Source organism: Thamnophis elegans, chromosome Z (assembly GCF_009769535.1).
Source record: "Thamnophis elegans isolate rThaEle1 chromosome Z, rThaEle1.pri, whole genome shotgun sequence".
NCBI lineage: Eukaryota > Metazoa > Chordata > Lepidosauria > Squamata > Colubridae > Thamnophis > Thamnophis elegans.
The window spans coordinates 82,412,433-82,427,340 of NC_045558.1; the positions used below are offsets into that span (position 1 = coordinate 82,412,433).

Genomic DNA, 14,908 nt, shown 5'->3' on the forward strand with positions numbered 1-14,908 from the left:
CCACTACCCGGGGAAGGGCCTTCTCTGTGGCAACTCCAGCCCTTTGGAACAAGCTCCCCACAGAGATTCAGACCCTCACCTCTCTCCAGGCCTTCCGAAAAGCCGTTAAAACCTGGCTGTGTCGGCAGGCCTGGGGTCAATGAGTTCCCTTCCCCTCTTGAATCGTGTGGCTGTTGGTTGTTTTAAATGCCTTGTACTTTTTGTAGTTTTTGTGTTTTCCCTCCCCCCTCCTTGGGTTTGTGCGCCGCCCTGAGTCCCGCTGGGAATAGGGCGGCATATAAATAAAATGAACCTCGAACCTCGAACTTACATTTGTAGTTTTGCTTTGTGATTAGTAGAAATAATTCCTTGCCTTGCAACAATCAGAGGTTCTATAAGGTACACAAAGCTTTGCCTTTATGTGTCAGACCTTTTGCAGCCAAAGGGTTTATAAATGAACATTCAATTTGTTCAGACCATTCAGTACATAAAAATTCATATTCGGTTCATTCATATAAATTCAATTCAGAGTGATTATAATCCTTATAAATATGCAGAATTTATGGTTGGAGGAAAAAGCCTTTGTAGAGAGATTGCATTCAATTGATTTTATAAAGTATAATGTTAAAAGTATGCAGCTCTTAATATTTAAAAAACCTGCAGTTATACTGAAAAATTAAAAAAAACATTTATAAACAAAGATTTGCAGTTGATATAAAGCAAGAGAAGAAAGAGTAAATACTGAGTTGGTGTAATTTGTCTCCTCTCTCTTTGGCATAACAAAAGAAAGGGCTCCTCTCTATCCAACAAAGAGGGGTGACAATCATATCATTCACCTGAGCTCACCAGAATAAAATTTTGCATCCAAGTAAAATTCTTCTTTTCAAGTACAGGTTTTTTTTTCTCCATTTATACATTTTCTTGTGGGTGCACTTCTGTACCTATTTCGGATTTTTTAGGATTTCTCTTTTCTTTTTTTGCTCATTGGTAAGGAGAGAGGATGTTACACCTCTCCCAAGAAACGTTTATGGCTTCCAGCACCTGCTTCTGTGTAAAGATCAACTTATTGGATATCAGCCATTCCTTGCTGACATGCTACTGCCATTGAAACTGCTCAATACTTCCTAAAGCAAGTGGTGTCAATCTCACGTTGGCAGTGTCAGGTGAAATATCAGGACTTTTTTTTCCTTCACTAAACTGGGCATGGGTGTGGCCAGCACATGACACATTCAGCCCACAGGCTGGGCGTTTAACGGCCCTGTCCTAAAGGATATCTAGCAAATTGGACATGGATTGAGGAAAGCATTTTGTTTTTCAGATCATTTAACATATTTGACAATCCTTGTATGACACCCAAAATTTACACATCCCGTATATCCTGCAGTCATCAGGGAGAGTACAGTGAGCTAACAGGATGCTTAAAACCCTATAAGATAAACTATGTCAAGAGAAGCATTTATCAAAGCCCCAAATCCAGCCCATAGCTCCAAACCCAGCCTGTAGCCTTGGTGCGCTGGCTGAGCTTCCAGTTTCTGACATGCACATGCGCGCCGGTCATCTGGTCTTCCGGTTTCTGGCATGCATGCTGGTTTATGTGGTCTTTCAGTTTCTGCACACCAGAACCCGGAACAGCAATGGGTGATGGCTGGCATGCCCAGAGAGATAGCTCTGCGTGCCACTTCCGGCATGTGTTCCATAGGTTCTCCATCACGGGGCTAGACCCTCCAATCTCTAGGCTTAGAAATGGGGGGGGGCAGTGTCAACTTGATTGGATTTTACTGTGTTGTCTTTGGGATTAGGCCTGAGAGAAACTGTTATTCTATTCTGTTCTATTATTTGGTCATTTTCTTAACTCTGTTTTCTGTGATGTAATATGCATACTATATTATACAGCCAGTTTGGTTAAGGCATCAGGCTAGAAACCAGGAAATGAGTTCTAGTCACAAAGTCAGCTGGATGACTGTTTGTTTGTTTGTTTGTTTGTTTGTTTATATTTATATATTTCCCCTGTCAATGATAAGGTGACTATGGGTGGCTTACAGAAAAAAATAAGAAGTATAGAAACAATTTTAAAAATTGAACATTAAAAAAAAACTAGAATAAAGGAGACAAATGACATTGGGATGAGATTTCTTCTTACTCTATCCACCACTTCCAGCAGTGAACACTTCATAAGGCAATTGGAGAAATCAGGTTTTGATACCCTTTCAGAATGCTTGAAGAGTTGGAACAGTTCTCGCTTCTGATCATCGTAGAATGATTCACAGGGCTGGGGCCACAGTAGAAAAGGCTCTTCTTTGACATTGCTGGCTGGAATTTCTTGGCCGACAGGGTCTATCGCAGGCTCCTTCCACTGGAGTAAGTGGGACAGGCAATTCTTATTGGAGTGAGATGGCTCCTCAAATAGCCTGGACCCATGACATTTAGGGCTCTGGACCAGTCACTTTTTCTCAGCCCTAATAAGGAAGCAATGGCAAATTACTTCTGATAAACCTTGCCAAGAAAATTGCAGGGCTTGGTCAGGCAATCTCCAAGAACCAGACAGGATCGAATGGAAGAATATCATCATCATCATCATCATCATCATCATCATCATCATCATCATCATCATCATCATCCATTGTCTAGCCACTCCAGCATGAAGGCCTTTTCATATGTTTCCAATCAATATGGTCCCGAGCTTTCTTTTGCTAATTGGGTCCATCCTGTAAAATCTTAAATTTTATTTCAAGTTTTCTCCCACTCCATATAAATCTATTGAAAGTTTTTTGCTAGTCTTATGAAGTTTTATATGGGAATAAAATTGGCACCATTTCAAATTTTAAAAAATGTCTTGGGTAATATATTTATTTCAACAGTCTCTGTTTATCCTAACCAGGAGAGTTTAAACTTTTTTACCTTTTAAAGTTTTTTTAAAAATTCCTTTCAAAAGTTTGGCTTCTAAGCAAAAGCTTTGACTATTGTGGCAATGGAGCACTTCCTCAACAGCTGCATCATTTACTACAAACTGATTTCCCAGTCTTGCCAGCTGTCCCTAATAGGAGCTCCTCACTCTCCATATACTGCACTGACACAAAGTCTTTGCAATATAAAAAGAGAGTGAGATGCTTATTAAATAGTAATTCTGTAAGCTTCAGCTAACTTCCAGACTGAGAAATGATACTATTAATTTAATCTGTCCTTGCATTTTATATAAAAGAAAAAGAAGTCAGATGAGAGTCTAATGGATAAATAAGTTTTGTGCTCTGTGGAAATAGTTATATTTTCAGAATGCCTACAACCCTACTATACCAGTCCATGCTTATCTGCAAACACCGGATGCGCCAGATAAATAGCTTCATGCAATTTACGTTAGGAATTTGCTATTTTTCATGTGCATTCAGGCAACACAATCAATCCGTATAGGCATTTAATTATAAGCAATTAAAACCAGTCTTTCCTCTTTTTAGAAATCCTTTTATTCTATGAAATAATAGTATTTAAACTATTTTGATATTAAAGTTTGCAAATATATTTTAGAGAGGGAATTCTGTACAGATATGAAATTATATAAACCCTCTAAATATACTTGCAAACTTTAATATCAAAATATTATGATCTTAATACTGTTATTTCGATATATTTTGCTGTTACATTTCTTGAAATGTATGTTCCATATGTTTGTTTTTGTCATTACCTTTCAGTGTTTTCATTGTGTTTCAGGAATGGTTCGGTACAAGAATCAATTTTGTAGGCAGAACTGCTTGTCCATTAAACATTTCTTGAAATAATCATTTAAAGACTAAAGTACCATTCAACAGTGGTTTATCCAATGTAATCAGGTTAACTCTCAGTTTTCTTTTTATAACCTGTTATAAAAAGAATGTTACTTTTTTGGTGGAAAAACATTTTGTTCATATTGCCCAGAGTTTACAATGTTGCCAGCAGGTTCATATCTAGCCACTACAAATGTGGAGCCATCACTCGCAGCTGCTTTTCCAACTCCCATCTTTTTTGTGTTCTTCCAAACCATTGCTGTGAAATGACCTGAAAAATCAAATGTATTGTAAAAATAATGCATTCGCTCTTTTTTTTTTAAAGGGACTTTGGTCATATGTATCAGAGCATACTAAACAAAGAGAAAGGAATACCAAATTAGTAGTTTATGAAAAATTGCTTCAAGTAATTATACATGTGAACAAAAGTGGGTTGCTTTTGTAATTTTCTAAAAATAAAAATCTTATGGACTAATTTAAGCAAAGAATGCTTGGTTATTTTTCTGTTTTAGCATAAGTCAAAGTTAAATAGGAAAGAATTGCCCCAAATTATAGTAAATTATAACAATGAATACAAACCAACTATTCTTGGCTAACTGTAATATACATTTTCACATGCATATATATTTTCCTATAGTAAATGCAAAATAGATAATTGATTATATTATATAGAATATATAGAACTCTTCATTTCAAGCCACTGTCTTGAATAGAATATATATATTCTATTGACAGTGGCTTGAAATGAAGAGTTCTTTATCTTAATCTCACTCCAGAATCATTATTGATAAGCTGAATTACTTTTCTTTTTAGATACAGAGGAAAGATTTATTTAACTGTATTGTTTGTTTTATGTATCACTATATTTGGAAATGTTCTTGTTACTATTATATTTATTTGGATTCCTGTGTGTGTGTGTGTGTGTGTGTGTGTGTGTGTGTGTGTGTGTGTGTGTGTGTAATATTGAAATACTGAACTGAAATTCTACTGTTTATGCTCTTGTACATAGCCTTGCAGAGGAACAATTTTCCCTGCAAACTGGTTTCAAGAAGTTATTGACTATAACTTCAATTAGAAGCAGTTTGCAGTAGATTTAGCATTAATGAATTTGTGTAATCCCCTTCTGAATCTCTCCATATGATGCCATGATGACTATCTTGCAATTTTAAGGGATTTGTTATGGACTCTGTGAAAAAAGTTCCCACTTTCCCCCACCATTTAGTTTCATTCATTGTCTGAATATTTTAATACATAATTCCCAATTGGAGAGACTCATTGGAACACGTCAACATTCTCTATTGGATCTGTAACTGGCTAACAAAACATACTCAATGAGTAATCTTTAATGGTACTACATTTACAATTGAGGAAAGTAAGCAGTGGGGTACCACAATGTTCTGACAAGATCAGTACTCTTCAATATCTTCATAAATGATTTAGATGAGAGAATAAAAGGGGAACTCATAAATTTGCATATGATACTAAGCTGGCAGGAATAGCCAACACCCCGGAAGACAACCTCAGAATCCAAAAAGATCTTGACATACTTGAATAATGGGCTCTATCCAGGGGTGGGTTCCAGCAATCTCTACTGCTGGTTCACTCGTGGATGCACCGCGTGCTTGCATGTGCTTGATACACGCTAATTTACACTTTATTTAACCACTAGGACATAATATGTTACCGTTTCATTCTTTGTGAGATCCATAAAGTACATACAGCAACTGCAATTAACATAATAATTCCTCTATTAGGAACTGACTCACAGAACACTCTCCTTTTTTCAATGTACCAAGTTTTATGAACTATAATTGCCTTGGGAATTTAGGTTACTTGACCTTAGGGAATCAAGTAATACATAAACCCACAGCAATCTCCCAACCACTCTGAAGTGCAGAATCATGAAATCTCTAATATGAGGACATAACAGAATAGCAATTTGCAGAGGCAGGGCTGACATCGTGGTGACATGGTGTGTTTTCATGGAAACCCGGCGAATCCTACCTGCCAATAGGTCCTTTTGGACCCAGGTCACCCTGCAGGGATGATGAAGACAGAGAGGACACTCTATCGATAACAAGGAGATCAGAAACTCATTGTTTGCTCCAGAGGAAGCTCTCAAGAAGAAAAAGACGGCCATTATGAGCCTGACCAAGGCAGTGACAGCCGACCGATGAAGCAAGACTGAGGAACAGTGTAGCTGATCTGGGTGAGACTTTTCCAACTTCTGTTGAGGAACTTGCCACCTTAATGATTAGCCTGGGTAAAAGTGGAACTCAAAGAGGAGGAGGTAGATTTGTTTGTTTTCCACACACACCCCCACCCCCAAGAATAGCTGCAAGCAAGCTTGAGAGCTGTTTGCAGATCCAGAAAAGGGAAAGAGAACTGTATGAGAGAGAGAAATAAGTTTGAAGCTGGAAAAACTGGGCTGGTCATTTCAACAACAATATTAACTGAATTGAAAACTTTTTGGAATATGAAATTCTGGCTCTGGAATCCTTAAAAAGTTTGCATTGGATAATATAAGTTAAAAAGAGAAAAAAATTAGAGAAATAGAGCAACAGCGACATCTAAAGGCTGAGAAAGACTTTTAGAAGTGAAAGTGAGTGAAATGAACTAGCTGGAAGATCAGGCGTTTGGTATTTTGGTATTTATTGTACATTTATAGGCCGCCCTTTTCCCTGAGGGGACTCAGGGCGGCTTACAATAAAAGGGGAAGGGGAGTGTAGGACAAATACAAAAAGAGATGTGAACAAGAATAAATTAAACAGTAAAACACAACATTCACTTAACATTCGGGAGGGGCGAAAGTAAAACTTATCCCCAGGCCTGACGGGCTAGCCAGATCTTGAGAGCTGTGCGGAAGGCCTGGACGGTGGTGAGGGTACGGATCTCCACGGGGAGATTATTCCATAGCATCGGAGCCGCAACAGAGAAGGCTCTCCTCCGAGTAGTCGCCAGTCGGCACTGACTGGCGGATGGAATACGGAGGAGGCCAACTCTATGCGATCTGATGGGACGCAGGGAGGTAATTGGCAGAAGGCGGTCTCTCAAATAGCCAGATCCACTACCATGGAGCGCTTTATAGGTGGTGAGTAGGACCTTGAAGTGCACCCGGAGATCGACAGGTAGCCAGTGCAGCTCACAGAGGATCGGTGTTATGTGGGCGAACCGTGGTGCGCCCACGATCACTCGCGCGGCCGCATTCTGGACTAACTGAAGTCTCCGGGTGCTCTTCAAGGGCAGCCCCATGTAGAGCACATTGCAGTATTCCAGCCTGGAGATCACAAGGGCTCGAGTGACTGTTGTGAGGGCCTCCCGATTCAGGTAGGGCCGCAACTGGCGCACCAGGCGAACCTGGGCAAATGCCCCCCTGGTCACAGCTGCAAGATGGTGGTCAAAAGTCAGCTGTGGGTCCAGGAGGACTCCCAAGTTGCGGGCCCTTTCTGAGGGGTATAAATTTTGTCCCCCCAGCCTGAGTGATGGTACGTTGGTCAAATTTTTGGGAGGAAAACACAACAGCCACTCGGTCTTGTCTGGGTTGAGTATCAGCTTGTTTGCTCTCATCCAGTCTTTAACGGCCTCAAGACCCCGGTTCATCATGTCCACCGCTTCATTGAGTTGGCACGGGGCGGACAGATACAACTGTGTATCGTCCGCATATTGATGGTATTTTATCCCGTGCCTCTGAATGATCTCACCCAGCGGTTTCATGTATATGTTAAATAGTAGGGGGGATAAGACCGACCCCTGCGGAACCCCATAAGTTAGGGGCCTCAGGGACGATCTCTGCCCCCCCACCAACACCGACTGCGACCTGTCCGAGAGATAGGAGGAGAACCACTGCAAAACAGTGCCGCCCACCCCTATCTCCCGCAGTCGTCGCAGAAGGATACCATGGTCGATGGTATCGAAAGCCGCTGAGAGGTCAAGGAGAACTAGGATGGAAGCATGGCCTCCATCCCTAGCTCTCCAGAGATCATCGGTCAATGCGACCAAAGCGGTTTCTGTGCTGTAACCGGGTCTGAAGCCAGACTGGAAGGGGTCAAGATAGTTAGCTTCCTCCAAGGTACGCTGAAGCTGGAGAGCCACCACCTTCTCAACAACCTTCCCCACAAAGGGGAGGTTGGAGACTGGACGGTAGTTATTAAGGACAGCTGGATCCAAGGACGGTTTCTTCAGGAGGGGTCTCACCACCGCTGTCTTAAGCGCGGTGGGGAAGTACCCCTCCCGAAGAGAGGCGGTAACAACTGCCTGGATCCAGCCTCGTGTCACCTCACTGATGCTGGCAACCAGCCAGGAGGGACACGGGTCCAGTATACAGGTGGAGGCACTCACAGCTCGCATAGCCTTGTCCACATCCCCAGAGGCAACTTCCTGAAACTCAACCCAGAGATGGTTTGCCAAGTCTTCCCCTTGTGTCCCGGCTGGATCTACTGGAGTGGAGTCCAGGTCCGCTCGAAACCGGGCAACTTTGTCCGCCAAGAACTGGACATATTCCTCAGCCTTACCCTGTAAGGGGTCCCCCGTCTCCCTCCTATTTAGGAGGGAGCAGGTTATCCTAAACAGGGCGGCTGGGCAGGACTCGGCGGACGCTACCAAGGAGGCAATATATGTTCTTTTTGCTGTTCTTAGAGTCCGAATATACTCCTTGGTGCATGCTGTTAAAAGTGCCCACTTCGACTCGGACCTATCGGACCTCCACGAGTGCTCTAGGCGTCTCCTCCGGCGCTTTATCTCCCGGAGCTCCTCAGTGAACCAAGGAGGCCTCCGGGGGCCGCTGACCCGGAGGGGCCGTAGTGGCGCAATCCGGTCTAGAGACCCCGAAGCTGCCGAGTGCCAGGCAGCAACGAGGGTCTCCACCGAACTGTGGGCGAGGGTATCAGGAATAACCCCAAGCTCCGTCTGGAACCTAACCGGGTCCATAAGTCGCTTGGGGCGGAACCAGCTGGTCGGTTCCTCCTCCCTACGGTGGGGGTTTCGCCTCCGGAAGTCTAGCCTCAGTAGGTAGTGGTCTGACCACGACAGGGGTATGATCTCATTACCCCTCAGACCAAGATCGTAACTCCACTGCTCCGAGAGGAATACGAGGTCAAGTGTGTGACCCGCTGAGTGAGTTGGGCCTCGAATTACCTGAGTCAAGCCCATGGCTGTCATGGAAGCCATGAACTCCTGCGCTCCATCAGAGTGTTCACCGAGCGAAGGCAAGTTGAAGTCCCCCAGAACCATAAGTCTAGGGAACTCAACTGCTAGCTCGGCTACTGACTCGAGGAGCGAGGGGAGGGCTGCTGCAACGCAGTTGGGAGGCAGGTACATAAGCAGCAGACCCACTTGACCCTTGAGGTCCAGCTTCACCAGCAGAGACTCACACCTGACAAGCTCCGGAGCAGGGATCCTACGAGGTACTAAAGACTCCCGGACTACGATAGCCACACCGCCACCCCTTCCCTGGGCTCTCGGCTGATGCAGCACCTGAAATCCGGCTGGGCACATCTCAACGAGGGGGACTCCTCCCTCCGTGCCCAGCCATGTCTCAGTAATACATGCCAGGTCTGCGCCCTCATCAGTTATCAAGTCCCGGATGAGGGGAGCCTTATGAACAACAGACCTGGCATTTAGCGACAGCAGCCTGAGACCAGGGTCCTGATTACTCGCGCCATCTGACCTTGGAGTGGGACTCCTAGGGCCGGAAGGAGGGATCTCTATGACACAGCGAGCCCTCCTTCCCCGATGATGGCCTGCCCTAAAGTCCCCGCCATATCTGCCTCTCCCTGTTATGACCGCGATGCTCCGACCCTCTCCCGTGGATATAGTTCCCCCAACCACCTCGATGGCCCCCGCATACCCCGCCAGGTCCTCCGAATCACTCATACCCAAACTCTCACACAAACAGTCCTCACTGGAAAAGTTAAAACACCAATACAACTATATAATAATAAAAAAGTGAAATCATTCATGTCATCTCAAGCAATCCCATGCACTCAACATACCGATTAAAAGAAATATAAGAAAAGGTTGCGCAGGTTCACAGCGTTGATTAGCTTGTCTGCTACAAGTAATAAGCAAGTTATCTGTACCTGTAAACTGTTCATACTGGATAGCAGAAACAGAGAGTGAAACATTTTAACTTTTTAAAACATTGTAGCTCTCTGAACTCACATGGAAGCTAAAAAGATAGAATAAACTGAAGCTGGGAACTAGCAGGGATTTACTTTTACAATCAAGTGGAATACATTTTGAGTTCTCCTTTTGGTGATTTATGAGACTTTTGGGGTTGAACACTGGGGTTTGGTGGGCCTTTGTGGATTACAAATTTATCAAGAGAAGAAGAGAAGAAGAAAAGAGTTTTTGAAGAAAACCTGGGATTAACATAAAATAGCAACTTGCTCTCTCCAGCCTGAGAGGACATATTAAAAAGGTATAAACTATCTATCTAGTAAATGTGCAGATTGTAAATCTTTATCCAAATTCACTGGAGGCAACTAGCACATTGTGTGTCAGTACATTTCAAGAAGAAACAATTTCTTCCGTCACATAGAGATAACTTTAGCCTTTAGGCATATCTTAGATCAGTGTTTCTCAACCTTGGCAACTTGAAGATGTCTGGACTTCAACTCCCAGAATTCCCCAGCCAGCATTTGCTGGCTGGGGAATTCTGGGAGTTGAAGTCCAGTCATCTTCAAGTTGCCAAGGTTGAGAAACACTGTCTTAGATGTTATCATTTCTTTTTTTCTTAAATAGAAATATATTAACTAGAGGCAGAATTCTGAGAAACTGGACTGATGCAATAAACATGTTCAATTTAATATCCTTGCACAGCTTCAGAACTGACTCACTAGAATTCAGAATTGACTCACTAGAATTCCAGGAAAGAAGGAAATCTTAGTATTAAGCAAGAATAAGTCTTGCTTAATTCTGTAGATATGTAAGAAACATTTTAGCCTCAAATCAGTGTTAGAGTTTAGGGCTAACTCTAAATATAGATGCATTTATTTTATATAGATATATTTATTTTAAAAATCTAACCCTAAAAATATATTTATTTTGCTTTGTTTTATTATTTATTTACTGTATAATAATAGCAACAGCACTTAGACATATATACCACTTCACAGTACTTTATAGCACTCTCTAAGTGGTTTACAGAGTCAGCATATTGCCCCCAACAATCTGGTTCTCATTTTGGAAGGATGGAAGGCGGAGTAACCTTGAGCCTGGTGAGATTTGAACTGCCAAATTGCAGGCAGTGGGCAGTCTGCAGAAATAGCCTCCAGTCCTGCACTCTAACCACTGCACCATGGCTCACAAATAAATATTTTATTTATTATTTATTATTTATTTATTTTATGAGTAACAGACCGAATGCAGAACTGCTTAACTTATTTTCTGAATCTGTCTTTACTGGGGTGGGGGTGGGGGTGTGAACTTATCAACAACAGTACCGTAAAAAACAGATTAGGAATTCAGGTTAAAATAGGCCAGGAAATGGTAAGAGAGCACCTATACACCCTAGAAATGTTTGAATCCCCAGAACCAGATGGATTACACCCCAAGGTTCTGAAGGAATGGCCTACTTGATTCCAGAAACACTGATCCATATCTTTCAAAGATCCTAGATCATTGGGGAACTATCAGAGAACTGGAAAGAGGCTGATATAAGGCCTCATCTTTAAAAGGAGGGAATGGGGGGGCGGGAATCCAGACCTATCAGTTTAATTTAGTTTAGTTTCCTTTATTGCATCTCATACAACAAAATTAAATGCCAAGTTCAGTATCAGCCCAACATCAATACTTGGGAAGATTCAGGAAAAGATCATCAATCAATGAATCTACATATATCTAGAGGCAAACAATGTCATCACCAAAAGCCAACATGGGTTTGTCAAAAACATATCGTGACAAATTTTATTACATTTTTGACGAAGTGACAAAATTAGTGGACCAGAGAAAAGCTATGGGTATCATTTACTTTTACTTTAGTAAGGCATTTGATGGACCACAACCTATTATTTGATAAGATAGAAAATGTGGGTTAGACAGCATCACCACCAGATGGACTGGCTGACCAACCACACTCAATGTGGAGTCCTAATAGAACTGCATCTACTTGGATGGACATATGCAGTGGGGTACCCCAAGGCTCACTCTCTTCAATATCTTCATCAATGACTTGGATGGGGAGATAGATGGGGAATTCATCAAATTTACAGATAACTCTAAGCTGGAATAGCCAACACTCCAGAAGATAAGCTTAAGATATAGAAGGATCTCTATAGATTTGAACATTGGACCCTGTTGACAAAATGAAATTCAGTGGTTGAAAAAAATAAAGTTCTATATTTAGGTAAGAAAAACAAAATGCACAGGAACACTATATGTGGTACCTTGCTCAATAGTAGTAATTGTGAGAGGGATCTTGGAGTCCTAATAGACAATCACTTAAATATGAGCCAGCAGTGTACTCCAGCTGCCACGTTAATAAAGAGATTTTATCAAGATCACATGAAGTGTTAATACTACTTTATAATGCCTTGGTAAGACCACACTTGGAATACTGCATCCAGTTTTGGTTGCCACAAAGTAAAAAAGATGTTGACACTCTAAAAAGAGTGCATAGAAAAGCAACAAAGATGATTGGAGTCTAAAACATATAAAGAATAATTGCTGGAATTGAGTGTGTCTAGTTTAATTTTTTTTTTTTAAAGACTAGGGGTGATGTGATAGCAATATCTAAGGAGCTGCCATACATAAAAAGGAATCAAACTATTCTCCAAAGCACCTGAAGGCAGAACAAGAAGCAATGATGGAAACTAGTCAAGGAGAGACGCGCCCTAGAACCAAATAAAAATTTCCTGACAGTTGGAACAATTAATCAGTGCAAAGGCTTGTCTCCAGGAATTATGAATGCTCCAATACTGGAAGTTTTTAAGAAGAGATTGGACAACCATTTGCCTGAAATGATATAAGGTTTCCTGCTTGAGCAGGAGTTAGATTAGAAGATTTCCAAGATTCCTTTCAACTCTTCTTTTCTATTATTCTGTTATTCTGCTATAATACTTTATACCTATGTCTCTAAACAAACTGAGTTTAAATAGCATATAATACTGACAGTTGCTGAATATTTTGCATTGTCTTCATTAAGCTACCTTTAAGCCATTTTTGCAGTAAAAGAGCCTGACTCCAGCAATCAATGAATAAATTGTAGTGATTTATCACCATCTTGTGGTATGATTGGGATACTACATCTTATTTTAATTTATTTCTCTTTTTAATTAGTATGGATACAAATTGTTTTACAGAAGCAGTTCTATATTTCTCTCAACAGGGAATGTTTGCATATTAATATCTGAAATTTAAAGAATTATTTTTAATTTGTAATACAAAGTAATCCAAAATTGTTATTGTTAAAGAAAAAGGGCAGAGTAGAGTTGTATGGAGCCTGTTTCCCTGAAAATAAAATCTCCCCAGATAATAAGCCCAATTGGGCTTTTTAGTGCATGCACTAAAATAAACCCTCCCAAAAAATAAGCCCTCCCCAAAAATATTGAAAACAGCAGCAACCATAAGGTGACCATGCTCACCATCTCTTGCACCTCACAAATAATTTCAGTGTGTCTAGGTAGGTAGGTAGGTAGGTAGGTAGGTGGATAGAGAGAGAGAAATAGGGAGAGAAATACAGTAGATAGGTAGGGAGAGAGTAGTTAGGTAGATACAGGGATAGAGAGAAATAGAGAGAGATAGAGAAATACAGTAGGTAGGTAGGGAGATGGAGTGTGTGTGTAGGTAGGTAGGTAGAGGGATAGAGAGAGAGAGAAAGAGAGAGGGGGGGGAGAGAGAGAAATACAGTAGATAGGTAGGTATTTCTGCTGGCACAGCACTTGGTCAATGTAATTCTCATCAATCAGTTAAAGAGCTTTCCAAAAGGAAAACAAAAGTGATTTTGCACCCTGCAAACCTCCCCAAAATGGCCCGTTTTTCACAAAAACGAGCATGTTTTTTTTAAAGTCATGAATAATCGGGGGGGCTCGCAGGGTGCTCCTGGGAGAATGGGGGGCAAAAACAAGCATAAAACAGCCCATTTTTTGTGAAAACTGGCCCATTTTTTGTCAAAAAAAATTGCATGCATAGTCTTATGGAGGTTTATAGAGTGCTGCTTGGTGCTGGGGGGGGGGGGCAAAAACAGCCCATTCTTTGCTCATTTCTGCCCTCCCCAGCCCCCAGAGCTCTCTGAATGCCTCCATTAGGGTATGCATGGCCATTTTGGTGAAGGGGGTGAGGCTTCAGGACGCCAAAAAATGCTGGATTTGATGTATAAGATGCACCCAGATTTTCAGCCTCTTTTTTGAGGAAAAAAGTTGCATCTTATACTCCGAAAAATACGGTATATAAATGTGTGTGTGTCTTTGTCTCTGTGTGTGTATTATATTTTGCATATTGTAAATATAATATTTGCATATTTTATTAAGAGCCATGTGACAATAGTGGTTAATATTGAGGGCTAATTCTGCTGACTGCCGACTGCCAGCAGTTTGCCAATTTGATTCTCACCAGTTTAAGATTGACTCAACTTTCCATCTTTCCAAGGTTGGTAAAATGAGAACCCAGATTGTTGTATATGCTGACTCTGTATATCGCTGTCCAGAGCTGTAAAGCACTATGAAGTGCTATATAAGTCTAAGCGCTATTGCTATATATTTTGTAAATAAGGCAAATTCATTAAAATGTAAAGTGCAGTACACAAATAAACTTATATTATTAAATTTCTAAGTACTGTAATCCATTTCTTTTCTGAGAACTTAAACTATACCTATTTTGAAATCAATGATGCTTTGAATTAAAACATTAGAGAAATATTTTAAAATGTTTTCACCCTCCATACATTCCTATGACTCCAAAATGTTTCTGTCAATATTTGAACATTACATTCTTGTATCTCTGTCAGCATGAGGTTTTACAATCTGGGAGAAAACCAAATGTTTCTTTCTGTGCCATGTTACAAAACAGTGCCCAGTATACCTACCTGTCCCAGAGGAAAAACCAGGGCTTTGGAAATTATAATTCTTTATTTCATTATACCATCTGTCAGCTACTTCGCTTCCTGCAAGACAAAGAAAACTGTGCAATGGAACTGGAATGAAGTGAACTCTTCCCTTCCCTTCTCTTTCTTCTTGACA

At 41.3% G+C, this 14,908-nt stretch overlaps 1 protein-coding gene across 1 annotated transcript in view; it reads right to left on the minus strand.

Annotated features, from left to right (window-relative positions):
- Positions 1 to 229: 229 nt before the first annotated feature.
- Positions 230 to 14,908, minus strand: part of GLIPR2 (GLI pathogenesis related 2) — a 56,285-nt gene continuing 41,606 nt past the window's right edge. The window contains exons 4-5 of the mRNA XM_032238061.1: positions 14,755 to 14,832; positions 230 to 4,005 (exon numbers count right to left, since the gene is read on the minus strand). Of these exons, the coding sequence (XP_032093952.1) occupies positions 3,845 to 4,005; positions 14,755 to 14,832 (239 nt within the window). The 3' untranslated portion in view covers positions 230 to 3,844. The remainder of the gene's footprint in view (positions 4,006 to 14,754; positions 14,833 to 14,908) is intronic.